The following is a 27,883-nucleotide window of genomic DNA, read 5'->3' on the forward strand; positions in this document are numbered from 1 at the left end:
CAGGAATAGAGCTGGACTCCTGCTCGACCCGGAGCCACTACAGCAAGGGGGCAGCCAGGATTCATAGTCCAGGCTCAGTGGGAAGAGCAGCCCGGAGCCACCCTGGGTTGCAGGGAGTGGTCTCCGTGCGGACAGGTAGCTGGCTGTGCTGCCTCTGAGGACCTCTAGGCCTGGAGCAGATGTTCTCCTGGGGCCCAGGAGAGGGAAAGAAGGTCTGAAAGTGCTCAGGGGGTTCTTACCAGCTCAGCCATCTCTCCCAGTATCAGGCCTCTGCCCCACGGGCCTGCCCGGCTGCTGGGCCACCACACTTAAAGGGGCAGGGCGGGCCTCACTGTGGGGCCAGGGCAGCTCTCATGAGCTGTAGCAGGCTCCTCCTTCCTTCCATTTCCCAAGTCCTTTCGGACAAAAATAAGATGGTCAGGACTGGACTCTGGTCCCTTTATTGAGACTGAGGGGCCAGTGGGTCCATCCAAACAAAAATAAATTTCTCTCCCCAAAGCCTGCCTGCAGGCTAGGGCACCCGGCATTTCCTGGCCGGGGCCCACGGCTGTCCCCTAAACCCAGCAGCACAGGTCTGGCTCTCTCAGAGTGACAGGATACTGGCTGCTCAGTGTCCAGAGACCCTAGGTGAAACAGGGAAGGGAGTCCCAGCGGGTCCCACTCCCCCCACACCCCCAGCATGGCTGGCCCCAATATCCACAGTGTGTGTTGGGCCCTCGGGGCTCAGTCGTCCGTCAGGGTGATGACGTCGTATTCGATGCCCTGGTGCTGCAGCTGTTGGATGTGCTCAGGCGCCGCCTCTTCCGCACCAAACAGGCCCTGGGCTTGCGCCATGGCAGCATCGGCCACCGCTGCCGGGGAGGGGAGAAGACGGTGAGCCTGAGGCCCCAGAAGCTCGGCCTGGGTCCCCATGGGCGTCAGGCTCCCGTCCTATACCTGTGACAGCTGAGTGTGCAGCGGCCTCCAGCTGGGCCTGTGTGACCAGCTGCTGGCCTGGGGACACAGGCACATACTGGATCTAGAGTGGAGAAGCCAGTGAGATACGGCCTTGGAGGAGCTCTGCCTGTGCCCCAGCTCCATCTGATCCCCCCAGAGGCCCTACCTGGGACTCCTGAAGGAAAGGGGCCCCTTGTTCATACTGGATATGTGTAATCTGGCCTTCCTGTACCTGCAGAGGGGAAGGCAAAGTGGTGATTGAGGAGGCTGTACACCCCTCCCCTGCCCTCCCCTGCCCAGGCCCGGCCTACCTGGATGTGATGGCCCTCTGGAACCACCACGTATTCCTGGGGGAGCAGGTGCTGGACTCCATCCTGGGAAATGATGTACTGTACCTGGAGAAGGGTGGAGATGAGGCAGGTGCTGAGGCCTTGCTCAATGGGGAGCTTAGCAAGGAAGACCGAGCAGGGGGCCGGGGATACCTGCCATCAACAATGGCGGCTGCAAGCGCGAACCCAGGGAGGGGTGGTTTGGAAAGCACGATTCCTCCCTGAAGTGGGGCCTGGGGGCAGGCGGGAGGGGGGGCCGAGGTGCTCACCTGGTTGTCAGAGGTCACCAGGTGCTGCACTGTCTGGCCGTCTGCGGTGGTGATCTCCTGGATGTAGGTGGCTTCTTCCTGCCAGGACCAAGCCAGCTCCAGCCTCCACTGTGTGCCCCCACCCTGGCCCGTGACTTCCCAGCCCAGGAGCTCACCTGATTGGTCACGGTCTGCTCTTGGGCTACAATGATGTGTTCCTGGCCTAGTGCCTGCTGCAGCCGCTCTGGGCCCAGGACCCCGTGGCTGGACTGGAGTGCAGCTGGGCAGAGAGGGGAGGGTGCTCACACAGGACTCGGGTGAAACCTGACATAGCCCGGCCCCCCCACGCTGGTCCCCCAGGGGCAGCTCACTGTGCAGTGTGGCCAGCGTCTCATCGTCACTGTTCAGGATGATGGTTTGGGTGGGGGTCCGTGCTGGAGTCCGGGCAGTCGGTGTGCCCGTCTTTCTCCCATCAGGACTGTGCAGCCGCTGGATGTGGAACTTGAGATGCCCGTTACGGTTGAAGCTGAGGGGGGCAGAGAGAAGGCTCAGGGCGGCCCCATCACGCATGCCCAGCAGCCCCCACCTGCCTGTCCCTGGCCTCACCGCTGCCCGCAGAGGTGGCACGCGAAGGGTTTCTCATTGGTGTGGGTCAGCATGTGCCGCCGCAGGTCCTTCTTGTTCTTGGAGGCAAAGCTGCACTGGCTGCACTGGTGGGGCCGCAGGCTCGAGTGCTGCGCCATGTGGGCCTGGAGAAGGGCAGAGGCAGGGGCGCTGGCTGCGGGGCCACACGGCACCGCACAGAGCTGTTGGGGAATCTGTCTGCAGGTGGGGACGAGCTGTGTAACGAGTACAAACCAGGCCAAGATCTGGCGCTGCTGTGTACAGAGGAGCAAGTCCCAGGGCCCGTCGTTAGGTCACTCAGAAAATCCCGTCCCCGCTCCCAGACTCCGTTTACCCCCGTGTAAACATGAGATGATGTTCAGATGAGGGGATCTCTGAAGGGCTCTTCCAGCCCTGACATTCTAGGGTTCTAGGTCCTGTTCCCCTCACTGAGCTGCTGTAAGGATTCGGTGCACACTTGGATCTGGAAACGGTAATCCTTGGGGAGAGGACTCCCACGCGGAACCCGCCCTCCTCGCCTTTTCCACACCGTCTCCACCGCCTCCCTTGTACCTTGAACGCTCTCTCCTCCGGACAACTGGCATTTCCCTAAGCATGCCTCCTGCCGCCACCCGTGCCTCTGCCTCCTCCCTGGCCCGGGCTGGCCAGCGCCAGCACCCCAAGTCCACAAGACCCGGTCCCTGTCTGCTCTGCCGTCTGTCGTCTGTTCACACCACATACACTGTTGGCACGAGTCACCCTGTCTGGATGGGTTCCCCAGCAGACTGAGCTCCCCAAATGCTGAGGCCTTGTGGAGTCCTCTCTGACCCTAGAAGGGGAAGAGGGCCTGGCTCGGGGGGAGTTCAGTTAAGCTCTGTTACACAAGTGGCCAAATGAGTGCCAGGGGAGGCATGGCGGGTGGCACCTACCCGGACCTCGGGCCACTGGCGGGCACTGAAGGAGCAGTCGGGGCACTTGAAGGCACTAGGCCCAGCATGGGCCCGTTTGTGACTCTCCATCTCTGCTCGGCCAGGGAAGGCCTCAGCACAGATCTTGCAGGAAAACTTCTTCGATGAGGCCGCGGCTGCTGACGGTGGTGATGGCGGTACTCCCAGGCTCAGGGCTTTGCTGGCCGCAGGAGGTGGGGAGGCAGAGCCCTGGGGGTCTCCCACCCGGTGAGTCCTGGCTGGAGACGCGGGCTCAGGGCCATCTCTGGGCAGCCCCCCACACTGTAGCAGGGGCCACTTGGCTCCAGAGGCCAGGGAATCCGGACTTGGGAAGGAGATGGAACCATCTGCAGTCAGCTGTAGAGAGACGGGGGAGCATGAGGTACTGAGGAAGATGGGGGAAGGATGGGACATCGGGGGAGGGGTTGGTACCCCAAGCCTCACCTCGATGTGGTGTAGCTGGGTCCCATCAGCTGCCATGATGTAGTGGGTGCCAGCTTCTTTCAGGGTGTCGCTCACAACCACAGCCTGGGCTGCCTCCCCTGGGGGCTCCTCGCTGTGGGCACCGAAGAGGGGAGGAGTGAATTCTAATGGGATGGAAGGCCACAGCAGTCCCCTTCCCCAGGAAAGTCATCAAAGGAGGGGTGACTGCCACCACAGGTGGACTCCCTGGTTTGAATTCTGGCTCTCCCCTTTTCCAGCTGAACCTCAACAGTCTCTTCCATAAATGGTGACTATAGGTCCAATGTACTGTCCTGTACCAACAGTGGTCATCGGGCTCCCCTAAAGGGCGGGGCGGGGCGGCAGTGAGGCCTAGAGCCCAGGGGTCCAGGCCAGTCTGGCCAAGTGCCGCAGCAGGAGGGCCCGTGGGGGGAGTGGGGAGGCAGGGCTAGCAAGTACCCAGAGACCAAGAGCAGATGGCAGACGCTGAGACTGGGCTGCCCGCCGGCTGCCCGGGGATCCGGATTCCCATCCCAACCACACACTGCGGCGCTACAGTGCTTGGATTAAAGGCTTTCTCAGACGGCCCAGGAGTTCAGTGAGCATACAAATATTTCTGCCCCGAACTTGCTCAGTGTAGAGGAAGCCCTGTGCAGCTGCCAGGCCTCCGGTGCCAGTGAGGGGTCTGGAGTTTGCCTCAAAGGTCAGAACTGGACAGCCCCTCAGGGATCACCCAGAACAGAGAGCACATGACTCCAGAGCCAAGGGGTCGACGCCTCACTCACTGCCTGTCTGACCTTAAGCAAGTCACTCAATGTCTCTGGCTTATTTCTTCACTTGAAAAATGAGAGAAACGTGGACCTCACGAGAATGGTTTAAGTGATTCCCCAAACGTTAAGTGCCTGGGACATCTAAGTGGCCAAAAAACAGTAGCTTCCAATCTCCTGAGAAAGATAGGACCCCTATGGCTCATTATGTTACGTGTGTTAGGATTTTTGCCTCCTGCCAACTAGGCTCGGGTGGGCAGAGCCCTCCTCTGAGGCCTCCCGGCGCACCTACCAAACTAAAGGGGCCTTGCAAGCAGCAGGTCTCACCTGTAAGGCGTGCCAGGAGCCGATGTCCCCTCCTCCATAGGGGGTGCTGTGATGACGCTGTAGCCAGTCCCACCGAACGGACCAGGTGCCAGGGTGATCTGCTGTAGGTCAGGGGTGCCTAGCTGGCTCTCTGCTGCCACGCTGCCTCCCGGCTCTGCCACATGGAGGGTTACCACCTGCGGAGTGGCCCCTGCTGGGGAGGGCTGCCCACCAGGGGATGCCAACTCTGCTTCCACGTCCTCGGACTTCACCACAGCCACCTGTAATAGACCCGCTGGGCATCAGGAGCAGGGGCTGTGGCAGAGGGGCTGGTGTTCAGGGCCCTTCTCTACCTCGCGGCCTCAAAGTTTGCCCACATTCCGTGCTACGACCACTCATTTGTACAATCCCAGCCGTATGTTCTTTCTAAAGCACCCTCTGGGCTCTCCAAGCCCTACCCAGCAACTGGAAATAAACTTAGCAAGACCAGGATAGTGCGACACTGCCCTCCAGGGGCAGCTGGGCAAGTCTGCAGACACTCATGGGTCTCGCCCTTGGAATGGGGCCGGTACTGGCACCCTGGGGTTATCTGTCAGGGATGCGGCTAACCAGCCCACAATGAACAGCACAGCGGCTCCCGCAACAAAGAACGATCTGGCACAAAAGGCCAAGATTGAGAAATCCTAGGATAAAGGGACAAGTGGCAAACCATTTTAGGAAAAAAAGAGCCTGACCTCACATCTTACTCCAAAGTCTGCTTCAAATGGATCAAAAACTGAAATGTAATAATAGGGAAAAACCTCTAAAAATATGAAGAGAAAATGTGGATAAGTATTTTTATGACCTGGGGTGGGAAGATTTTTTCTAACCAGCAAAACAAACCATAAACTGAAATCAGAAAACAGAGAAATGTGGTATTTAACAATGCATACGAGAGAGAAAAGTCTCCTTCATATGTAAAGAGCCTCTGCAAAGTGATAATAAAAAGACCAATAGGGGCAGCTGGGTGGTGCAGCTGGTGAAGCGTCTGACTCTTGGTTTCGGCTTGGATCGTGATCTTGGGAGTTGTGGGACTGGACCTCATGTCAGGCTCTGGGCTCAGTAGGGAGTCTGTTAAGGTTTTCCTTTCCCTCTGCAACCCCATGCCTCATGTACGTTCTCGTGCTCTCAAATAAATAAATCTTAAAAAAAAAAAAAAAAGACTAATAGGAAAACTGAGACAGGACACAATCATGTCAGTCAGAGAAGAAATAAGTGGTCTATGAACATATAGAAAGTAGTTCAACCCATTTATGGTCACAAAATTATAAATTAAGGTCATGAGGGGCATCTGGCTGGCTTGGTCAAGGGAGCATGTGACCCTTGATCTCAGGGTTGGGAGTTTAAGCCCTACGATGACCGGGTATAGAGATTACTTAAATTAAAAAAAAAAAAAAGGACCATGAAATATACTTCTACTATACTTCTACTGTGTAGAAGATATTTATAAAGATGGGAGACACCCAGCACCCAGTGCCGGCAAAGGAGCAGGGACACACACTCGAGTAGTAGCAGTCACAGAAACTGGCATATCTCTCTGAGGCTTCTTACCACACACGGCCCTGTTGATCCCATTTTTTTAAGGAACACAATGTCTCTGTGTTAATGTGTACATGGACGAAACTGGAGAAATGCTTATTAGCCCATTTATGGGGGTAGGGAGGGATGTTAAGGACTTTCACTTTCTGTATAGAACATTTCCTAATGTCCGTTTGTTTTTTTTTTCAAACACACCTATTTTTGTAATGGGGGGGGGTGTTATGTCCTGGCACGGGAGCAGCAGACAGGGCAATAGAACAGAAGCCGTCCGGCCGCGTGGCACTGGACATCGTGATAAAGGAGACATCTGCAACCAGTGGGGAAGATTACTTCACATACCGCACTGGGTAACTTTTGGGAAAAAAGTCAGTCCCCTACCTTTCTGCATACACCAAAAATAAATTCCAGGTAGAGTAAGGACTTAAGTGTAAAAAATGAAACCCTAAGAAGAAAATACAAACGAATGTTCATATAATCTTGGGGTGAAGGAGGCCTTTCTAGGAAGGATATCAAAGGCAAAAACTATAAAAGACAGATTGAACTATCTAAAAATGTGCAACTTCTGTATACCCCTAAAGGCACCACTGAAATCCTAGGAAGCTCCCCAGGTCTGACACCAGGCTCCCTCCTGCAGAGTTTTGTCTGTCTTCTAGCCCCCCAGTGGCATGTTACTGCTCCAGGTTCTCGTAATTTAACATCTCAAACACAGATTCTACATGTTTTCACAAGGCTCGGGGCAGGGAGGCAACAGGGGCTAACAAAGCTCTCCCTGCCTCAGAGGAGGGGGGTGGTGTGGGGGGCAGGCGGGAGGAGCGGGCGGGGTAAGAGCGACCCCAGGCGGCTGGGCAGAGGGAGGAGTTCCGATGAGCTGGGGGAGGATCCGCCAGGCTAGAGGTGCAGGGGCTGGAGGCTAGAGGGGAGACAGCCCCGGAGCCTCCCGGCTGTGCCAGGTGTCACCGGGTGAGGGCGCCAGGCTGAATGGGAAGCTGGCTTGGACCCACCACACAGGGAGGCTGCGGAGCTGGGACACCAGCGTCGAACAGGGTCTCTGGAGCTACAGGGGCGGCGCTAACCGGCGCCGGCAGAGGTCATTGGGACCGAGATGAGCGGGAGCTCCTCTGACCTCCCTGCCCCAGGGGAGCCCCCTCCTCCGCGTTTGCTCCGGGGTTTTGGTGGACGGTCTCCCGGGCTAAGTGGGGGTGCCCTGAGGACCGGCCTCGAAGGTGGCTGCACGGGGTTGTGGGGTAGTGAGGCGGCCCAGGGGTGGCTCACCTGCAGGGCTGTGCCCCCCAGCTCCCGCTGGGCGCTCATGTTCAGCAGCAGGTCCAAGGCCGTCTGTGTGGCCATTGCCGTGGACTCCTCAGCGCCTGGGATGGGAGAGACCACGGCCTGAGAGCTGGCCACCGCCCCCTCTCCCTACGTGGGGCCCCAGCGGGAGCCCAACCCCCGCCCAGATCCCCAGGCCCCCATCTTCCCCCAGAGCTCACCTTGCTGGTAGATGATGGTGGCGCCACCAAGCGTGTCAGAACAGAGCAGTGGGGGGGTCTCGGGTGCCTGGAAAGGTGCTGCTTCAGGGGGAATCTGCGGGGTGGGGATGTGGCCAAGCCTGAGAGGGGGCAGCTGGGAGGCAAGCACTGATTGCCAAGCGCCTCCTACCGGTCGGGCGCTTTACATGCGTGGGCTGTTTCATCTCCACACAACTACGTCTCAAGGGATTTCTCAGCTCAGCGCTCTCCGAGGAACAGACCCAGGCTCAGAGAAGCAACGGGCTACGATTCCACCAGTAGTAAGTAGCAGAACTAGGATCTGAACACAAGGCTGACGCCTGAGCTTGTGTTCTACCTGCACATAGTGGTGGTCCATCTTTTGGGGCAGGGGAGGGGGAAGCAACGTTCTCAGCTATGAGACTACTTCCTGGCCTGCCTTGCAGCTAGGTAGTGTGGCCTTGTGGCTAAGCAGGAGCTTCTGGTTAAGTTCACGGGGAAGACAGATGGGGAGATGGCAGGCTTCCTTTCTGCCTTTCTCCCATCCCTTCCTCCTGCTTCTTGCCTGGGATGTGGCTAGAAGGCTGGAGCTCCTGCAGCTATACTGGACCATGAGGCAAGCACAAAGATGGAAGTCGTATGCCTAGGATGGCTGGGAAAAAATATTGACAGAGCTTGGTCCCTGACGACTGACCATGGAGCTGCCACACTAGTTCTGGGCTGCTGACCTTTGGGTTCATTTCTGAGAGAATGATATACTACTACAGTTAAGCTACTGAGGTCTCATTCTCTATTTCTAGCCCTGGAAAGCCACTCCACTGTGAGCTTATTAGGGCTGACAGGTCTGTGACCTCATTGGCTCTTTACCACAATCGGAAAGGCAGGGACCATTTTGTTGTCTCCAACATGCCAGTGAGGATGCTGGGGATAGGAGAGGTGATGGGACACTGTTATCCTGGCCCATGCCCCCCCCACCCAGTCCCCTCTGTCTGCTGCCTGCTTGGCTGAGCTTACCTCAGGAGGGCCCGGGGAGTTGGGGGGTGGTCCGGGGGCCGCGCTGTGCTGCTGCTTCAGCTCCTCAATTTGCTGCAGAGAGAAGAAGGGGCGACGGCGGGAAGGGGGCTCCTCAGGGTGGCGCCGTCCCCACTCCTCAAAGCTGCTGGCATGTCGGCAGCGCACGTGCAGGCGCAGGTTCTTCTTGTGCCGTGTGCTGAAGTGGCAGTATTCGCAGGCAAAGGGCTTGGCCCCTGTAGGCACAGGCAGACGGACGCTTGGACTTTCCCACCTCCCACCCCCAGGCTAGGAAGCCTTCCATGGGCCCCTGGGCCTCTCCAGCTGTCTCCCCGCCAGTGTTGCGCGCCCCAGCTTGTTCTGGTGGCCAGGGCCAGGCAGGAACCAGGCCCACCCTTCACACTCACAGTCTTCCTCGGAGCATCCTAGTTTCACATCACAGGACCACACACTTCTCTTACGAATCATTCCCCCCAGGTAGACAGGAATCTAGCCCCCGGGGCGTGTCTAACTTCCCCCAGCATGCCCATCAGAGGCACAGGCCCCAAGGAGGAGAAAGAACCAACTGTTTCATGCACCTTCTGCATGCGTGAGGATGGGGCCCCCGTTAACACGTCTCCTGTCCAGTACCCAGCACAGACAGGGAGGGCTCAGGGAAGAGAGTTCACTGTTACAACCATCACATGGTGGGTACTCCTGATGCCCCTTTCACAGCCAAGGAAGGCTCAGACCGGGCAAGATGGCCCATGACCACGCAGAGAAGAGCCGGCTGAGCTGAGTTGTAAGGGGGAGATTCGCTTACAACCGAGCAGCCGAGGCCACTCTCACAGTGGGACAGGGGCTGCTGAGGTGGAGAAGAGGACAGCACTGAGCCTGCGACTGGGGGCAGGGTGCGTGAAGGGCTCACCACGGTGGGGCAGGGCTGGCCTGACCTGTGTGCTTAACAGCCACGTGGGAGAGCAGAAAGTCCTCCCGGAAGGTGCGGTAGGGGCAAAAGCTGCACTTGAATGGCTTGTCACTGACATGGGACAGCTGGTGGTTCAGTAGTGCCTTCTTGTCCTCACAAACAAACTCACAGAACTCACACTTGAACCTGGTGGTGGCGAGAGGAAGGGAAGCTCAGCAATCGCATGGGGCGCTGGGGCGGGGTGCTCCAGCCCTCCTCCGCTGGGGTCCCCTCCCTCCTCGGGGATGTACCTGCGGTTGGCAACAGCTTGGATGTGTGTGAGCAGGTGCATCTTAAAGGTGTAGCGCTTCTTAAAGGACTTTCCACACTGTGAGGGTAGCGTGAGTTAGATGGGGGACTGGCCAGGGACACCCCTTCACCCTGCCCCCAGCTCTTGGCCCCAGCCACCTTGTCACACATGTGGGGTTTCTCGGTGCTATGTGTCTTCATGTGCTGTGTGAGTCTCTTCTGCATCGGATAGATACGGCCACACACAGGGCAAGGGAAGGAGCTCAGCTTTGGGGCCTGGGAAGGGACAAGAAGGGACCAGATAAAGAAAGGAGAGAGAAAGGGTGAGACCTCACTTCCTGCCCCCATCCTCACAAGCAGCCTTCAAGCAGGCTCCCTTCCTGGGCCAAGGTCCCAGACTCACCGGATCTGGCCTCTTCTTCCTGGGGGCAAGAAAGGCATAGGAGTCAGACCATTGCTTCCCCAAGTCCACCTCAAACCTCACACTGACCGGATCCACCCTCAGCTCTGAGTGTTTCTAATGCCCAGCCAAGCCCTTCTCTCAGAGCAGGGTTTCCCCAAGTGGCGTCTGCTAGGAAATGCTAAGAGGCACGCTGTAAGTAAATTCTAGAATGGTGCCTTCTTCCTTTGTCACAAAATAAAATGTGCACTTTAAAGCCCTGAGAAGTCCTGCAGAGAGAGTTAGTGAAACAGGTGTTTGACCTGATGTCCATAAATTTACCTCTCCCCTGCCTGCCCCGCCTTTTTAAAAGAAAACCCATAAGCATCATAGAGAGCAGGCTTTCCCACAAGCACATTTTCAAAGTCATTTTCCTAGGGCGCCTGGGTTGCTTTCAGTCGTTGAGCATCTGCCTTTGGCTCAAGTCATGGTCCCAGAGTCCAGGGATCCAGTCATACATTGGGCTCCCCGCTTGGCAGGGAACCTGCTTCTCTCCTTCTCCCACTCCCCCTACTTGTGTTCCCTCACTGTGTCTCTCTCTGCCAAATAAATAAATTTTTTTAAAAATCTAAAAAAAAGCCCCTGTCCTCATGGACTACTGTATCCAACCTCAGCTCACACAGCATGCCAAGCGGAGTGAACATTTTCCTGAAGCTGCAGATCTAATGACAACTCGGTGAGCAATCTCAGGGCCCCTAAGGATTCGTTCCTGTCCAGCTGTCCTGTGTCTGCTCTGTCCGTGCTCTGAGAGTTGGGAGTCTATAAGACCTATAGATGATTTCCTGAACTCCTTTAGGTAGCCCTTCAACAATGACTATCCCGAACTTACAAAGCACACGGCAGGGAAGAGACGGGACAAGAGCCCTCCAGCCCCCAATACTGCTCTGAGCCAAGTGAGCTGGGATGAACGGCCTTATCTTTCTGCTGTCTGTAAGCGCTGCCAATGGGGTGGCCCAGGGCAGGTGCTCAAGTAATGGGGAAACACAGTGATGCTGGGCTTCTGCTTCCCGCCCTGGCCCGTCCCCTGGCCTGCACGCACTGACCGGTCTCGACTGTGCACGGCTGCGTGACGGACCACGTCCTTCCGGTAGACACTGGTATAGCTGCACTCGTCACACTTGTAGGGCTTACTGCCCACGTGATTGAACATGTGTTCCTAGGATAGAGGAGAACGACAGTGGGCTGGGTTTGGCCTCCCCTGAGCCCACAGCCTAAGGGCTGCCGCAGGCGCAGGCTCACAGAACGAGGGAGCTGGAGCCTATTAGGGCTGGGGACTCTCCCCGATAAGGGCACCTACTCTGCGCTAGGCCCTATGCTGGCTCACCATGTGAGACGGAGGCTCCGAGGGAAGTAACCTTGGCCCCGAGTGACTTGGTGACTGCCAGAGCTTGGAGCCAAGCCCAAGCAGCACGGCTGCCGAGCCTATGCCCTCCCCACCGCCCCTGGGGACAACCATCCCCCAGGAGAGTTTTGGGAACAACTTCCAGGCCACGGGGCCCTGTCTTGAGGGAGGAAGAACTGTGTGCAGAAAGCAGAGGGGCTCTGGCCTGTGCTTCAGGTACCCCCTACTGTGCTCGAAGGCCAACTCTCAGCCTTACTTTGGCCAAGCCAAGCCACAGATTCCTGGGTCAGTCAAATGGGAAAGTTGATATCCGCAACCTCTTCAGGCTGCATGGGCATGGAACTCGAGCATGTCTACCATGCCCTGGTAAAATGGCTTAGGGCTGCAGCGAGCCCACTGGCACCTTAGGTAAATGATATAAAAAGGAACTCGTTTCTTGAGACACATTACTGCCATCTACTGGAAAACTTCCTAACATACTAAATGAGACAGAACCGGGCTTTACTGTCATCCACCAGCATGTGTGCTGATCAAGTAAATCTTTGCTGTCTGCACTGGGCACAGCACCTCTGAGGATGTGACACCACTACACAGTGTGCAGCCTGCACAACTGCCCATGCCGCCCACATCTGAACTTCAGCGCACAGCGGCACACCACTGAACAGGCCTGTGAGCGCCACTCCATCTTGGCACTGCCACCAGCCCTCGCCTCCATCCCAGTGCCCCCACCCCCCATGCTTCGTACCTTGAGTGAGGACCAGCGGCGGGAGCGATAGCTACATTGCAGGCACCTGAAGAGCTGGGGGTCGCCGGCCTCATGGGAGTTGACGTGGAAGCGCAGGTCCTCATGGGACAAGAAGCGGGAGCCGCAGATGCGGCACAGGAAGGGCCTCAGGAGCGGTTTGGGGGACTTGTAGTAATACCTGCCAGGAGGGCACAGCGGAGAGTCTGGCTGGGCTGCGCCCCCGGCCATCTCCCCTACCCCCATCCCTGCTCCACATACTTGCGGTATTTCTTGCCTAGGAAGCGCCTGGAGGGCCGGCCACGGCGGCGGGGCGGGGCAGCAGGCTCATCCTGGCAGGAGGGGGCCGCGTTCTCCGCATCTGACTGGCTCACACCGGGGTCCACGGGGGCCCTGTCGGCCTTGCCCAGGGCAACCAGGCATCCTGGGCCCGAGGAGCTGGGAGCCTCGGGGTCTGGGGGCTCTGGAGGGCTCTGTCCACTCTGGGAACTCACTAGAGGCTCTCCTTCCACACCTGCCATGGACACGGTCGCAAATCAGCTACAGAAACACCAGGACAGATGCTGACAGGTGTGCCAGAGGCCAGCCAAAGTATCTCCCTAAAACACGGTCACAGACTGCTGATGGGGACGTCAGGTCACCGGACAGGTGCAGGTGGCCCGCAGTTAGAGGGCAGTGTGGACACTGGCCGCCGACTAGCACAGCACAACCCCCGCCCAGCAGTCCGCAGCGGCAGCAAAAGAGCTGGAACCTCCCTGTTGAGAGACCCGTGTACTGCTTGAGCCTGCACACGGGACTTCCGTGCGTCCTCGGGCAAAGCCGCTGCCCCGAGTCTCATTTTCTCATCTGGCAAGTGGAGGTGATGACTGCCACGCTAGTGACCTCACGGGAACATTCTATAGTCTGAGAGTGACAGCAGGTACTTTAACATTGGTTTTCCCTAGGGAGGCTGGCAGGCCGGAGGGCAGACAGGACGAAGAGAGGAGACATCACATCGCTGTACATAATCAGAACCTCTAGAAGACTGAGCAATCTGTATGTGTTACCTATTCAAAAACATCAGCAGCATTCCAATGTAACATTTTTTTATTTATCTATTTTTAAATTTTTATTTATTTGTCAGAGAGAGAGTGAGCACAAGCAGGTAGAGCAGCAGGCAGAGGCAGAGGGAAAAGCAGGTGCCGTGCTGAGCCGGGACCCACCCGCCCGATGTGGGACTCAATCCCAGGACCCTGGGATCATGACCCCAGCCGAAGGCAGCCGCTTAACCAACTGAGCCACACAGGGCATCCCTCAATGTAACAATTTAAGAATGGAAGGTGATCTAGGGGCACCTGGGTGGCTCAGCTGGTTAAGTGTCTGGCTTTGGCTCAGGTCACGATCCTGGGGTCCTGGGATTGAGCCCCGCATTGGGCTCCCTGCTCAGCGAGGAACATGCTTCTCCCTCTCCCTCTGCCCCACCGCTCCCCTGGCTTGTGCTCCCTCTGTCGCTCACACTCTCTCTCTTTCTCAAATAAGTAAAATCTTTTAAAAAGAAAATGAAAAGTGATCTAGACAATCCTGGTGACATTCTGCTTCTTGACAGGGGTGCTGGCTACACAGCGGTATTCCCCTTGTCAAAATTTCCTAAGCTGGGCACTTAGGATATGTGAGCTTTCCCACACAGATATTAGTAAGATTTTTAAAATCTTATTTTTAGGGACGCCTGGGTGGCTCAGTTGGTTAAGCAACTGCCTTCAGCTCAGTTCATGATCCCAGGGTCCTGGGATCGAGTCCCGCATCGGGCTCCTTGCTCAGCGGGGAACCTGCTTCTCTCTCTGCCTCTGTCTGCCACTCTGCCTGCTTGTGCTCTCTCTCTGACAAATAAATAAATAAAATATTTTTTAAAAAATCTTATTTTTAAAGATTTTAAAGATTTTTAAAATCTATCTTTAAAAGGATGCTAAAAAAATGTAAGAATCTCCCCCAGACTGCATACACAAAAGCAGCTGCTGTGTATTTTTGGGTCTTTACGCCTCAGAGCAATCCTGAAAGGCAGGCGCTATCACCTCCCTTCATCAAAAGGCAACGGGGGATTCAAGAGGCAAAGTCACATGCTCTGGGTCACAGAGCTAACAGGTGGCAGCGCCATCATGCCCATGGGGCTTTCCAGCCCACAGCTTGTGATGCTCCAAGTCAGGGCTCCCTGGACACAGTTTTAGGCCTCCGAGTGGTTCTCATTTCAGTAACCACACTTAAAATTTATCTTCTTAGTTCAGTTATAGAGGTTCAAACTTCTCCTGTGCTGTGACTCCTTACCACTGAGGAGCCTTGTCACGTATCACTTCTTAACTCAGGGTTTCTCCAGCTCGGTCTGAAAGGGCTGGCCCTTTACAAGGAAGCCTGCAGGTCCCCCAGGTTTGCTATGTGCTGCCCTGCATGGCACACTTGGTCCCCAAGGCTCTACAGAAGGAAGCAGGTGGCCCCACCTACTACCAACTCTCACCACCTGGGAGGTCCGAGGTCTCTAGCCGAGGCAGCTTCCGAGGCCGGCCAGGTCTCCTTCGGGGTCTTGGTGTACTGGGAGTAGGGCGCTGGGGCCGTAGCTGCCGGCCCCGGGGCTCATCCTCGGCCGGATTGTAGTCACTGTCCTCTATGGGGACCACAAGAGAAGGTGGGTATCAGTCCTGGGCCCGCCCTTTCAGGCCTGACCCCTGGCCTGGTTTCCCTGGGAAGAGGCTCTCTTCCCATCCCTGCCTGCTTCTCCTCCAAGCCCACCAACCAGTTGATGCCTCCTGCAGAAAGCCCTCCTGACCGCCCAATGGCTCTGAACGCCTCTCTCCAAGCCCCTACAATCCTTTCTCTGCACTTTTCCAGACTCCTACCACTAACTCAGCACCACTGCATGAACTAGAAAAAGAGGCCCCTTCCTTAAGACAGTTTACAGCCGTTGTTAGAAACTAGTTGGAATAAACATTCAAATCTACAAACTCTGATGACGATGCTCTCCAGTCAGGAGCCACCAGCCGTATGTAATTATTGAGCACTCATGCTTGGTCTACACTGAGACACTGGATTTCCAAAAACTAGTAGAAAAAGAGGAAGTAAAATATCCCACTGATAACGGGATTTCCAAAAACTAGTAGAAAAAGAAGTAAAATATCCCACTGATAATTATGATTAAGCTTCATTTTATCTTTTAACCTTTTTAAATATAGCTACAAAAAAAGTACATGTGGCTGGTCTTCTTTTTCTGTTGCACAAATGTGAATATGGCCCTCTTAGATGTGGTGCTTTTTTTAGTGCACAGCCTGCACAACTGCACACAGAGATCCTGACCCCAATGCCCCAACTTCTGTCTTATACTGGAGGCACCTGCATGGCTGAACCTATGCCGATTCCCCTTTCCCAGATCTCCAAGTGGACCAGATGCAGCTAAGTATTTGGAAATGGGTATGGTGGTGGCACGCCTGGGAGCCACGGTGGCCTACCCTCTAAGTCATCGATGGCGCCAGCATCGACGATGTCATCATCATCTTCCTCCTCTGGCCCCTCTTCCTCCCGGGTCTTGGCTGAAGTGCCCCACTTCCGCAGACGCCCCTTCTTCCCAGCCGCAGCTGCCGCTGCTGCAAAGATCAGAGAAGCTTTGCCACGTCTGGCTCTCGGCCCTCCACCCCAACCCGTGCAGCCCAGCCAGCAAGGTGGCTATCAGTGCACCTGGTCGGAAGTGCCGCTCCCGCATGTGGCGCAACAGCGTGGCTTTGGTGCTGCTCCGGTACTGGCACATCTTGCACTTGAACTGCTGGACCACCACCACTTCCATCATGGCCTCCAGGCTCTGCAGGTCTGGCTCCTCGGCGCCAGAGCCTGGGGGTGGCTGCGTGGGGGAGCCGGGTCTACCCTGTGCCTCCTCCGGTGGCTCCAGGCACGTGGATGTGGGGCCGTCAGCCAGGGCCTCGATGGCTGCCAGGCTGTGGGCCAAGGTGGAACTGGACATCGGCGAAGCCATGGGGGCACCTGCGGGTGGGTGAGGGAATCAGAGGGGAGGGGAAACGGAGGGGTAGGTTAGAACCCAACTCCCACAAGAGGGAGCAGCGGACAACCTGCCAAGATCACACAGTGTGTTTATGGAGGAGCCCCCTTCTCCAGCTCCCTCACTCACTGCAGGGCTCCCAGGCTGCTGCCCAGGGTCTTACCATCGTCTGGGCCCTGCAGGATCAGGTACCGTGCCGTCTCAGCCCCGCCGTCCTCAGCACTGGTTACGGTGATACAGCCTGGGCAGAGATGGGGGAGGGGAGCCCCAGCGGACAATGACAACTGTTACTGCCCACACTCATTCTGGCTCACCTGCACCAACTAAGATCCAGCTGCGCTGCCCTGCCCCCCGAGCCTCACTTGCACCCTGTCCTTGCCCGTGCACCCCCGCCCAGAGCAGGGCTGTAGGGAGGTCTGGTGTGACAGGCTGGCCGAGCAGCTGGCTCACCATCGCACAGATGCCACGGCTACCCCGGCTGCCCCATCTCTGATCTTTAAGTAAAACCTGGAGAGTCCCCCTCCCTGTCTCCAAACTCCCCAAGGTCAAGGCCTAGCCTCTTTACCACTTTCTCAGGGTTGGCTTCCCACATGACCCCAGGGCTTTTTGAAGTCTGTGGCCTTTATATACACCATTGATAACAGAGGTACAGTGTGGTAAATCACGAGTACAGACTCTCACAGGCTCCCCTCTGAGCCCGTGGCCCCACACCTGCTGGTCTCAGTGGGTCCTCTGTACCTGAGACTTCTCATCTAGGCTGTGAGGATGGCAGCACCTATCTTTTGGGGTCACCGGGAGAATTAATGAGGTACCGTATGTAAAGTGCTTAGAGCAAACCCCAGTACACAGCCAGGTATTATAATTTCATTGCTCATTCAGTGTTTATCAATGCCAAGCACGATATGACAATGTTTCCGGAAATCTTCACCTCATTGACCACTATGATACAGGGGCTACTGTGTCCATGTGACACACTTAGAGTGACAGGGTCATCTGCCCAAGTTTGCACAGCTGGCTCTGCTGGACGCTGCAGGCAAGCCCCATGGGCTGACTCTCGCTGCCTCTGTGGGACTCACTTGGGATTAGGTCCGGCCCGATGGTGGACTCGATGATCTTGTCGATGGCTGAGCCCAGGTCTGAGGAAGAAGCCGTGCAGTCGGACACCAGCATGTTGGGGTCTGGGAGTGCGCTGGAGTGCACCAGAGCTGGGGGGCCACCTGTCACCCCTGCCACAGGCCCATGGGACACAGAAGATGAATCAGGCAGGTAGCCATGGGGCAAGGGGTCTGTGCTCGAGCTGCTCTCAGATACTTCCTCCTGGGTGACAGGAAACAAGGAGAGAGGAATTTCAGGAGCCATGATGGGGCAAGGCAGTCACCTGCCACCCACTAGCTCGACCTCCATGGCCCGAAAACATGGTGAGTGGAGCCATCCACATCGTCAGGCCCACTGATGACCAGTAGATGCCTCTCAGTCACAGAGCCACCAAAGAACAAGTTCCAAGGTCTGGAGCTCTGGTCAGGTAAGAAGCCCCATGATCCCCACACCTGCACAACAGCCTGGCAGGGCTATTTTCACGGGACTTTTGAATTAGCTCTTCCCTCTGCCTGAAATGCTTCTCAGCGTTGCATCATGGCTGATTCCTACCCAGCCTCTCACCACCATTTAGCTGGTACCTCTTCTAGGAAGTTAACCCTGACCCCCAAGCCAAAAAAGGACCTCTCTGTCCTGGGTGCTACAGTCACCTGTGTCCCCTCATCATGGTTCCCTCTGTAGTGTAATGTCTCCTAGGTCAGACTGTACTTTCCATAAGGGCCAGGCCCACATCTGTCTTGTTCCCTGCTGTATCCCCAGAGTTCAGCACAAGCTGGGCACATGGTAGGCCCATCTCTGCTGAATTAACAAAACCCTTGGACCCCAAAAGAGGGTCCATTTTTGGGCAGCTCTATACTGTGATGCCTTGGAAGTCATTCATTTTCTTGCAGGTAATAGGAACAGTAATGGGTAATACTTCCTGGATGTGTACTATGTGCTGAGCACTGTTTTAATTGCTTTGCATGTATTAATTCATTTAATCCTCACAAAAACCCTATAGGCAGATATGTTTATCCCTTCCCTCTTTACAGATGAGAAAACTGAGCTAGAAGTAGGGTAGCTTGTCCAAGATCAGAGAGCCAGGAATGGCAGAGCCAGGAGGAAATGATAAAGGTTTCACAGAACGTGTCCAAGAGTACTCCCTCTGACGCGGTATTCCTGCTCCATTTTATAGACAGAAGAATGAGGCTCAAAGACGTCTCCCGGTGAATCAGAGGCGGAGCCAAGACTTGAAGCAGGACACCTGCATCTCAAAGAGTGAGGACAGTAGGTAGTGGAGTGGATAAGACTACAGCTTAGATTTGAATCCTGGCTCTGTCGGCTCTCTGTGCCTCGGTTTCCTTCCCTCTAAGATACGCAAGAGTGATATATACCCCTTACGACGTATGAGGCTTAAATGAGAAAATCCATGTTAGGGGCTTGGCGAGGTGCCTGACACACGATAAATCAAAACCAAGTATTAGTTACAAGCCAGCCTTTCTGGCTGCTTCCCTTGGCTGCCAGGCCTGTTGCCTGCGGTCCCTGCCTCCACCCACGCCAGCCAGCAAGGTCCATACCAGAGAGCTGCTGCCGCGGTCGGAGCTTTGCCCCACGCCAGAGTCGTCGGCCTCTGCCGGCCCCCGAGCGGCAGCGGCGTCGCTGCTGTCGGCCGATACCGCTTCGGAGGTGCCCACGCCCAGGCCGCTCTCAGAGGGCTCCTCAGGCCGGCCAGGACCAGGGGCCGCGTCGCTACTGCTCTCCACCTCGTTCTCCTCCATTGGCTCGGGGATCCCCCTGACAGCAAGGCGCAGGATCAGGATCCTTCACTCTGCGAGAGGAGGTGACGCGGGCTGAACAGGTGGGCCTCCTCCCCGGCCCGGGCAACCACGGCCCACCCAGCTGCGCCCGCGTGCCCATTTTGCAGGTGCAAAGACTGAGTCTCCGACGGGGAGGGGCTTTCTCGTGTACCGAGAGACAGGAGCCTGGGGAAAACAAGACCGAGAAGCCTGGCCTCCCAGTCTGGAGCCCTCCCCCGTCCCCGGTAGGGTGGTCAACGGCTGATAATCTTGACCCTCCTTGTCTCTCCTCCATGACTCCCGCAGCGTGGTTCGCTCTAAGAGCCCGCTCCGCGCTCAGTGGTTTAGCCCTTCGGCCCCTTCGGTCCCCCCGGGTGCGGGGTCGGTGGTACAGCCCGCAGGCCCCCTAGGTCAGTGGCTCGCTTCCCCCCTCCCCTGGTTCCCATGCGGAGGGGGCTGACAGCGACGGTCCCGGGGCCTGGCGACTCGGGGCTGTCCCCGGCGCTGCCTGCGCTCCAGGCCAGACGCCATCTTGTGGCGGCGCCGGGTTTCCGCTCAGGCAAGTGCGAGAGCGACTAAAGGGCCTGGGACCCCGGGGCCCTGTTCGGACAGCCCCGCCGGCCCGGGAGCTCGCCGCCGGCTATCCCCGCAGTCTGCCCCCACTTCGCGGCAGGGTGTAGTGGGGCGACCTGATTCTACCCGATGCTCACCTGACGCTTTCGTAGCCGCACTCCTCTCCGACTCCGGCATCGATGAGGTCGCCATCCTCTTTCCCCCGCTGCGGAGGGACCCGTCGGCCCACCGTAGGCCGGGACTACTTCCTACGCCGACCCAGAGAAAGACAGCTTTCCGGTGTGTCAGAAGTTTGTCCTGAGGCCTCAGAACCATGGCCTAGTCTGGAGAGAGTCTAGTATTTTATATGTCGTGAAGTATGGGTGACAGAGTCCGCGATGGTTTGGGGACTACTTTCTGTCTTGGCGGAGGGTTACACTGGGAGTGGTTATGTGACGTCACTGCTGGGTCCCTTCCCTAGGCCGCAAGGTTGGGCGCGGCGAAGGCTGCCCTACGGCTGGGGGCGTGGCCCTCAGCGGCCTGACCACGCCCCTCCCGGAACAGCTACTAAGGGTGTGCGGCGCCGGGGAGGTTTTGACTTGGCCAGAGAGCTATAAACATTAGTCATTTTGCTTGGCTCCGGACGGATGACTTAACGCTCTTATCGAGCCTAATCGAATCCTTTCTAATTAGGTTTGATGTGTCCTGGGAGGAGGGGAACATACAATCCTTGTACAGATGGGAAACTGAGGCCCGGAGATGGGAAGTGGCTGGTCCAAAGTCACATAAGGGCACTCCGGAGGCAAGTGCCAGTGGCTAGATTCGGGGAAATGCAGAGGAGTCAATGCCTAGCCCTCAGTGAACTTTATTCATACGTATTTGTTGCATTAGTAGAGCTGGAGGTCGAGACATCCTTTGCAGCCCTTCGGGTTTGCTGCTCTTCTGATGCCGCAAATGCCATCTTTGGCACTACTTTCTCCCTTTTTTGGCACTACTTTCTGTATAAGCCTATATATCATTTTGTGAGGGAGCCTGGTGCCTTGGTTTGTCCTTAAATCAGTGTTACACGAGTTATTTTCCTCAATTGAAAAATACAAAGGGGTCGAGGGGAGGAAGACTTCAAAAAACGATTAAGAAAAAAATCAATCCTATTTAAAAAGACAAAGTGTGCTTCGAGCTGTTATTTGAGTATGAGGGGGTTTCCCTGGTCCTTTACTAGAAGCAGGTTTTCATAGGGGGGATAGAGCATGAGGCCTCTGGATGGGCTGGGTCCCCTCTTCACTCCCTCCCTCCCATCCAGCAGGACCAGGCCCCCAGAGCAGGCCTGGAAAGCTAGGTCAACAGTGGCACGATGGCAGGTTGATTCTGCACTCCCTGCACAGGCTTCCAGTGAGGACCTGATTTCTCAGCTCGCCAGAGCCACCCCCAACCCTCACCACTTGCCAGTAGGATATATCCTGCCTCTGACCATGTCATCTCTCCCAAGGATGTTGTAGCCCCACAGCACGCATTCCCATCCCCAGCCCAATTAAGGCTCAGTCCTAACCTTGGCCTTTGCCCCGGGATCACAGGATTGCAGGATATCACAATGGAAAAGGTAACAATCTCTTCATGGAACAGAAGAAGAGCCCAGGATCCCCAGAGGGAATGCTCTTGACCCAAGGTCATGGCTCCTTGGAAACAGCGTATCAGAATCCTTCTGTTACAAAGACAAGCAAGCCTACCCTGGTTTCTTCCCACCCAGACATGCTGTTTGTCATTATTGCCTCCCCCTCTGAGGGGGAGACTTCTTAGAAGCACAGAAGCAGCTCTGGATCAGAAGGACAAAGTGAACCGTGGAGGAGAATGCTGAGGAGAGGAGCCAAGAGGCGAAGAAGGGGGAAGCACTTGCAAATGCGCACCGCTCACATGTCGGGCACTGCACACACGCTTTGCTGCATCCTGGTGCCTTAAGGAAGCAGGTTATTATCTTCCATCGTAGAGAAGAGGAAGCTGAGGTTCAGGGAGGGGAAGTGACTTGTCCAAGGTCACACCACCAGGAGGGTGGGATATGGACGGATGCAGGTCTGTGGGATTCAAAAGCCCGGACCAGTTTAGGTGCCCTGTGCTGTATGCTTAGTAATCACAACACTTACAATGCTCTATGCCAGTCATTGTTCTAAGCACTTTACCTACTCACAACCCCGCTGTGAGGTAGTTGCTGTCATTAACTCCACTTTATGTACGAGGAAACAGGCACAGGGTATGAAAGGAATCTAAGTAGGGGGTAGGGCTGAGATTGAAAACCAGGCAGTATGGCTCCAGACTCCACATTCTCAGATTGCTGTGCCATTGCTCATGCGGTAACTGTATTAACAGGTGACATTTTAACTGTTGTTTCCTGAGCCAGGCAGGGCTAGTTTCCCATTTTACAGATGAGGAAGCCGACGCCCAGAGAAAGAAAGTGACTTGCTCAAGGTCACACAGCAAGTTTCCTGGTCCAATGGAGAGGGTTGCGACTCCAGGCCAGAGCTCCTGCAGCAAGTAGTAATTGCACTAGGGAGTGTTTACTGTACGCTCACCAGGTACCCTATGCACAGGAGGGACTTTACCTGCGTTTTTAACCTGGAATCATCACAACCAGAGATCCTAGACATTCTCCATATTCCCATGTGACCAATGAGGAAATAGGCTCAGGAGCAATGAAGTGACTTGTCCAAGGTCATGTACTTGGTCAGCAGAGCTGGCATTCAAACCCTGGTTTCCTCCCTCCAGTCCACTGCTCCCATCACTGTACCAGATGCCCCAGGAGGGCAGCAGAGCTAAGAGTAGACGGTCAGCAGGTGGGTGCTCCAGGCTCCACTCTATGTCTCCGGGCCCATGGCCATCTACGGGTTTAGCTAAACCTGTTCTTAAAAACCTATTTATAGCTTCAAACGGTACCACCACTTGAGATAATGAATCCCTTAAGTTGACCTCCCATGGTGTAAATTAGGGCTTCCTTTCATTTGTCTGAAATGTTTCTCTTTGAGGATTGGGGAGAGGAAGGGTGGGGCAAGGCCTTAGAACCAAGACACTTGGATTCAGAAAACAGGCTGTGATCCGGGCCGTATTTGGCGGTGATGGCAATTCCTGAAACCCAGGCAGCGGGGGACATTTATGCAAGCACCTCTTCTGATCATCACAGAGACGTGAAGGATGGGCAGTGTGCGGCTGTTATGCCTTTTAATGGATCTCGTTTCCTGTGATATTCCCAACACTTAGCACAGTTTCGCAGTCATGAGGAAGCCACTAGATCCCTATCTGTTGACTGAATCAGTGAACCCTCCTTTTATGGGCTAGGAAACAGAGACACAGAGTGTCAGGGGTCTATCCTGGAAAATGAGACCCATACCAGACGATTCTAAAGAGGGAATCTAATATGGAGAGTTCATTACAAAGTTGTGCGGTGAGCAGAAATCAACCAGGGGAAGCGGAGGCAAACCCAAGGTTAGCAGCAACTCAGGAAGCCAAGACCCTCTCTCGCTTGGGGCTGGAGCTCTACAGGGAGAAAATGGCATCCCCAAGACCAGAAACCAGAGCCACCCAGAGAGGAGCAGGGACCACAGTGGGCCTTTCTTGCAAGACCCGTAACTATGGAGGAGACCTTGAAATTGCTGCAGCCACTCCCCACCTCCAAGGCTGAGAGAGATGGGAAGAAATACCCCAGCTTCTCCTTTCATCTTACTCTGGTCTCTCCAGGGCTTCCCATTGGCCGAAACAACCAGAAGCCAGTTGACAAAGGAGCTCAGGAAGCATGGTTCGCATGGACCAGCCTCTGCCATAAGCAGTGGAGCAGGAGAAGGGCAGTGAATGGATTCGAGATAAACCGAAAAATTAAGTGGCCCAAATAGTCCCACACCTAGGAAGGAGCCACGTAATATGCTATGCTGTCAGGCAGTTCTCCCCGGCCTCAAACTCCATTTGATCCTTCTAAGGCTCTTTATCTCTTTATCTTTCCACATTTACCTAAGCATTACCTCCTCCAGGGAGCCTTCCAGGACTGCTTCCCAGCAAAGCTGCTATCTCCCTAGTGTATGTTTCCCCAGCACATTCTGCATGCCTCTGCCGCCACATACACCACTGTGCGATTACACCACAGCTGCCAATTATCCCCCAGACTCTTCAACAGATTTGGCCTCCCAAGGCCAGGCCCAGGTCCAATTTTTTTTTTTTACCCCTGCTGAGAAGAAAATAGTTGTTGAATGAGTCAGGGGCAAACTGGGGTCTGGAGTCAGGCCACACCTAGGGTCCAAATAGTCCAGTATATTTATATGTTGTATGACCTTGGCCAGCTCTCATTCCCTTTGTCTTAGTTTCCTCACCTGTAAAATGGGAATAACAAAACAAACTTTGAAGAATAAAGGGGAGAGTGTGCAGGAACGCAGTTGAGCTCAGGTTCTGGAATCAGACTGTCTACAGTTAGTCCCTGCTTCCTTTTCAAGTTACTTACTTCCACTCCCTCACCTATAAATTGAGGATATGAATACTTCCTCTGGTATCTGGGAGCATGAAACCAAACGACATATGGAAAACAGTGCGGGCTGGCAGTGAATGGGCCTAGTGTCAGCATGGGTGGGGTCCCACCCAGCCTCTGAACACTGAATTGGTAGGTTCTCGGTGATATATAGCAAACAGGGATCTTGATTTTCTTGCTTACCACTGCAGCCCCATGACCAAGAACAGTGGCCGACACATAGTAGGTGCTCAGGGACTGACACATAGTAGGTGCTCGGTCAGTCTTTGTGAAGCCAATGAACAGTACTGAGTTATATGTGGGGACGTTATTCTGCCCCCGCCCCTGCCACCACCGCAGAGGATGCCTGTTCTATAACAGCCTAACCCAAGCCTGGAGACATCTTATTCAGGAAGGGAAGGAAGCAGTCCCCACTGCTGGGCTTATTGGGAGGAGCAGTAAAGGGCAGGAGACAGGGTCTTGAGCAAAGGACTAGCAAAGGGATCTAATGTTTATTGAGCACCTACTCTGTCCAAATGCTGTACATACCTGATTGCATTTCATCCTTGCAGGAACCTGCAAAGTGATGAACCTTACCCTCCCTTTACAGGTGATGAAACAGCAGTTCAGGGAAATGAGAAAACTCGCCCAAGGTTGTGCAGAAATGAAGGGGTACAGCTAGATTTGAACCCTGGACTGATTTGTTCCGAACGCCTACCCCTTCCATGGTACCAGCTGCCTCCCAGGGGGCAGGGGAATGGAATCTGAGCCTCAAGCCATACCGGAAGCTCCAGCAACCAATCTGGAGGCCAGGCTCAGCCTGAGTGACAGCTTGAGACAGCTTGAGACCTGATTTTGACAGCTGTGCCCAGGCTGGCCCGGAAGCAAGTGTGCTCAGTTCTGGCGCCTGGGAACTGGAGTTGTGATCACACAGGCAAGGGATGGCCAGCAGCGGCAGCAGAACACCAAGGAGGTGCTGGGCCCCAGAGAGAATGTCCTCGGGCCTCGTCCCCCAAAGAGAAAGCTCCCTACTATCTGGCTCTGTGACCTTGAGCAAGTCCCTCAATCATTTCCATTCAGGGTCCTCCCTTTTCACACAGGGTCATCTTGCCTTCTGGGTTGTCACGGAGCTACATGAGACAGTGCAAAGAAACAGAACTGGGGCGAGTCCAGGCCAGGGCTCCAGCACTAATTAGTTGTGTGATCTGAGGCAAGTCACCTCACCTCTCTGAGCCTCAGTGTCCCCAGCTGTATAATGGGCATAGTATATGCCTCACCAGATTGCCAAGAGGATGTAGTGATTAAAATTATGGGCTCTCAGCGTACCTGTTGGCTCAGTCCGTTGAGCACCCAATTCTTGTTTTTGGTGTCCTGGGATCGAGCCCTTCATCTGGCTCTGTGCTCAGCATGGAATCTGCTTGAAGATTCTCTCTCTCCTTCTGCCCCTCATCCTGCTCTGTTCTCTCTCTCTCGAAAATCAATCAATCAATCAATCTTAAAAGAAAGAACCTGAAAAGTATGAGCTCTGGAGTACAATTGCCTGGGTTTAAATCATGCTTCACCCCTGACCTGCTGTGAGCCTTTGCCAAGTAGCTCGACTCTCTGGGCCTCACTCTCCGCCTCTGTAAACTGGAGAAGAATAGAACGATGCTCACTTCAGGGAGTTGTGGTGATTAAATGATATAATCAGCAGAAAGAACATGGAACAGCAGCGGGCCCCAGTAAGCTGTCTGTCACTGTGACTAATCATTAGCCCCGGGTCTGGCATCTAATAGTGACTGGTCCTTGCCACACGCCAGGCACCACTTTAAACTCTAATCCTCAAAGCAGTCTTGTGAGATTGGTGGGACTACCGCCCCGTATTTTGTTCACGAGGAACCGAGTTATCTCGGGGTTCAATGACTTGCTGTAGGTCACACAGGGATCAGAGGACCGACCCGGACCTGAGTCCACAACTCCTCCGCCAGGGCACTCCTTCATTCCTAATAAAGGCTCCATAAAAGGAAGCTATCAGGATGTCTGTGTTCCGTGTGAACGTCTTACGAAGGCAGAGCAGATGGCAATAATTTGTGTCCACGTGGAGTACCCTAAATGCACATTAAAAGATGGGGAAAGGGGGCGCCTGGGTGGCTCGGTGGGTTGAGCCTCTGCCTTCGGCTCGGGTCATGGTCCCACAGTCCTGGGATCGAGCCCCGCATCGGGCTCTCTGCTTGGCGGGGAGCCTGCTTCCTCCTCTCTCTCTGCCTGCCTCTCTGCCTATTTGTGGTCTCTGTCTGTCAAATAAATAAATAAATCTTTAAAAAAAAAAAAAAAAAAAGATGGGGAAAGCCTGGGTGAGCGCGGCAGAGTGGAGGCGGGGAGGGACCCATCTGCTCAGCTCGCGTTTGTCTCCAGCAGGGGGCGCCCGCTGCCTCCGTCTGGTCCCTGAGCCCAGAACCAGGCCGCTGGGCTGGTGGCCTGTGCCGCGAGTGGCCCGTGAATGGCCTGCCCAGGTCGACCTTGAGGACCCGGTGGAGGAGCAGCGGAAAGGGACAATGTTAGCTGGTACAAAACCAGGGACATGCCAAGAGGGGCTTATCTCCCATGGTTCCCAAATGGCGCTGCCCAGCTGCATAGCAGAGTTTCCAAAAGTTGCAGAAGCCATCTGGCACCTTCCCCGTGTCAGAATCCACTGGATGACGGGCCAGGGATCTAAAACTTCTAAAACTTTAAGGAAATACTATACAGGCGTGAAAATCAATCAGGCCCCAAAACGTTATGTTGAGTGGAAAAGCGAGTAGTCAAATGCACAGAATTTAATGTGTGTGCTTGGGGGACGGGGGAGGATAGCCCGAGGCGAGACTACGGAGGCCCACCCCCCATCTGCATCCCACTGAAGCCCCCCCACCCCACTTTGTGTGCCCCGCCCCCAGGTTCCACTCCATTTACTCCCCATCCCGCCCCCTCCCAAACAGTAAGCCCTTGGCCACCCCTCTGATCTAGGGGTGCACATTCGGGTAGATGGCCCGCCTTCAGAAGGATGGACCCTGGAGAAAATCCTGCCTAGGTGCTGCATAACACGGGAGGCTGTCTGGACTGGGAGTCCTGGAGGCCCCGAATACCCTCATGTGGTCTCCAAGAGGCTCGCAGTCACCGCAAGTCACATTCCCTTGGGCTCCTTGTCCTGTGGAGAGGGGCACAGACAGAGAAGGGCCCGAGGGAGACCTCTGGATCCAAGGCCTGACTTGCCCCTAAGAGCTATACTGTAAAAATTAACACTATTTCTATAAAGGATAAAACATGCAACATAATGTTTTTTATTGATAGATATGGAAATTTTACTTTATTTTATTTATTTATTTATTTATTTATTTTAATATTTTATTTATTTGCGAGAGACAGTGAGAGAGAGCATGAACGACGAGAAGGTCAGAGAGAGAAACAGACTCCCTGCGGAGCTGGGAGCCCGATGCGGGACTCGATCCCGGCACTCCGGGATCATGACCTGAGCCGAAGGCAGTGGTCCAACCAACTGAGCCACCCAGGCGTCCCTATTTTATTTATTTTTTAAAAGATTTTATTATTTGAGAGAGAGAGAGCATGAGCAGGGGGAGAGGGAAAGGAACAA

The 27,883-nt window shown here is 55.2% G+C and overlaps 1 protein-coding gene across 3 annotated transcripts; it reads right to left on the reverse strand.

The window, feature by feature from the left end:
• Nucleotides 1-20: 20 nt before the first annotated feature.
• ZNF335 (zinc finger protein 335) lies at nucleotides 21-20,627 on the reverse strand. Of its 3 annotated transcripts, none has more exons than XM_045980852.1 (28): nucleotides 19,961-20,627; nucleotides 19,032-19,282; nucleotides 17,457-17,697; nucleotides 16,544-16,621; nucleotides 16,065-16,364; nucleotides 15,839-15,973; nucleotides 14,854-15,000; nucleotides 12,630-12,882; nucleotides 12,372-12,549; nucleotides 11,328-11,440; nucleotides 10,249-10,267; nucleotides 10,005-10,121; nucleotides 9,848-9,924; nucleotides 9,583-9,743; nucleotides 8,654-8,886; nucleotides 7,643-7,736; nucleotides 7,428-7,522; nucleotides 4,599-4,858; nucleotides 3,508-3,619; nucleotides 3,046-3,420; nucleotides 2,120-2,262; nucleotides 1,885-2,039; nucleotides 1,690-1,793; nucleotides 1,535-1,612; nucleotides 1,248-1,331; nucleotides 1,103-1,168; nucleotides 937-1,018; nucleotides 21-851 (listed from the first exon to the last, which is right to left on the reverse strand). In XM_045980852.1, the coding sequence occupies exons 2-28, from the start codon at nucleotides 19,230-19,232 to the stop codon at nucleotides 724-726; spliced, it is 4,029 nt and encodes a 1,342-aa protein (XP_045836808.1). In that variant the 5' UTR covers nucleotides 19,233-19,282; nucleotides 19,961-20,627; the 3' UTR covers nucleotides 21-723. The 3 variants fall into 3 exon arrangements, with proteins under 3 accessions (XP_045836808.1, XP_045836810.1, XP_045836809.1); XM_045980854.1 differs by having other exon boundaries at nucleotides 14,857-15,000; nucleotides 19,961-20,625; XM_045980853.1 differs by lacking the exon at nucleotides 19,961-20,627 and having other exon boundaries at nucleotides 19,032-19,768.
• Nucleotides 20,628-27,883: the final 7,256 nt, after the last annotated feature.

This window comes from Meles meles, chromosome 16, assembly GCF_922984935.1.
Source record: "Meles meles chromosome 16, mMelMel3.1 paternal haplotype, whole genome shotgun sequence".
NCBI classification, from domain to species: Eukaryota; Metazoa; Chordata; class Mammalia; order Carnivora; family Mustelidae; genus Meles; species Meles meles.

What these genes read in the sequence shown, in the direction of transcription:
- ZNF335 (XM_045980852.1), bottom strand. Translation starts at nt 19,232, where the DNA reads ATGGAGGAGAACGAGGTGGAGAGCAGTAGCGACGCGGCCCCTGGTCCT. An exon ending in ACCGCGGCAGCAGCTCTCTG is followed by an intron (nt 17,698 to 19,031) that starts GTATGGACCTTG and finishes CCTGTCACCCAG; the next exon opens with GAGGAAGTATCTGAGAGCAG. An exon ending in CGTGGCTGTTAAGCACACAG is followed by an intron (nt 8,887 to 9,582) that starts GTCAGGCCAGCC and finishes CTGTGCCTACAG; the next exon opens with GGGCCAAGCCCTTTGCCTGC.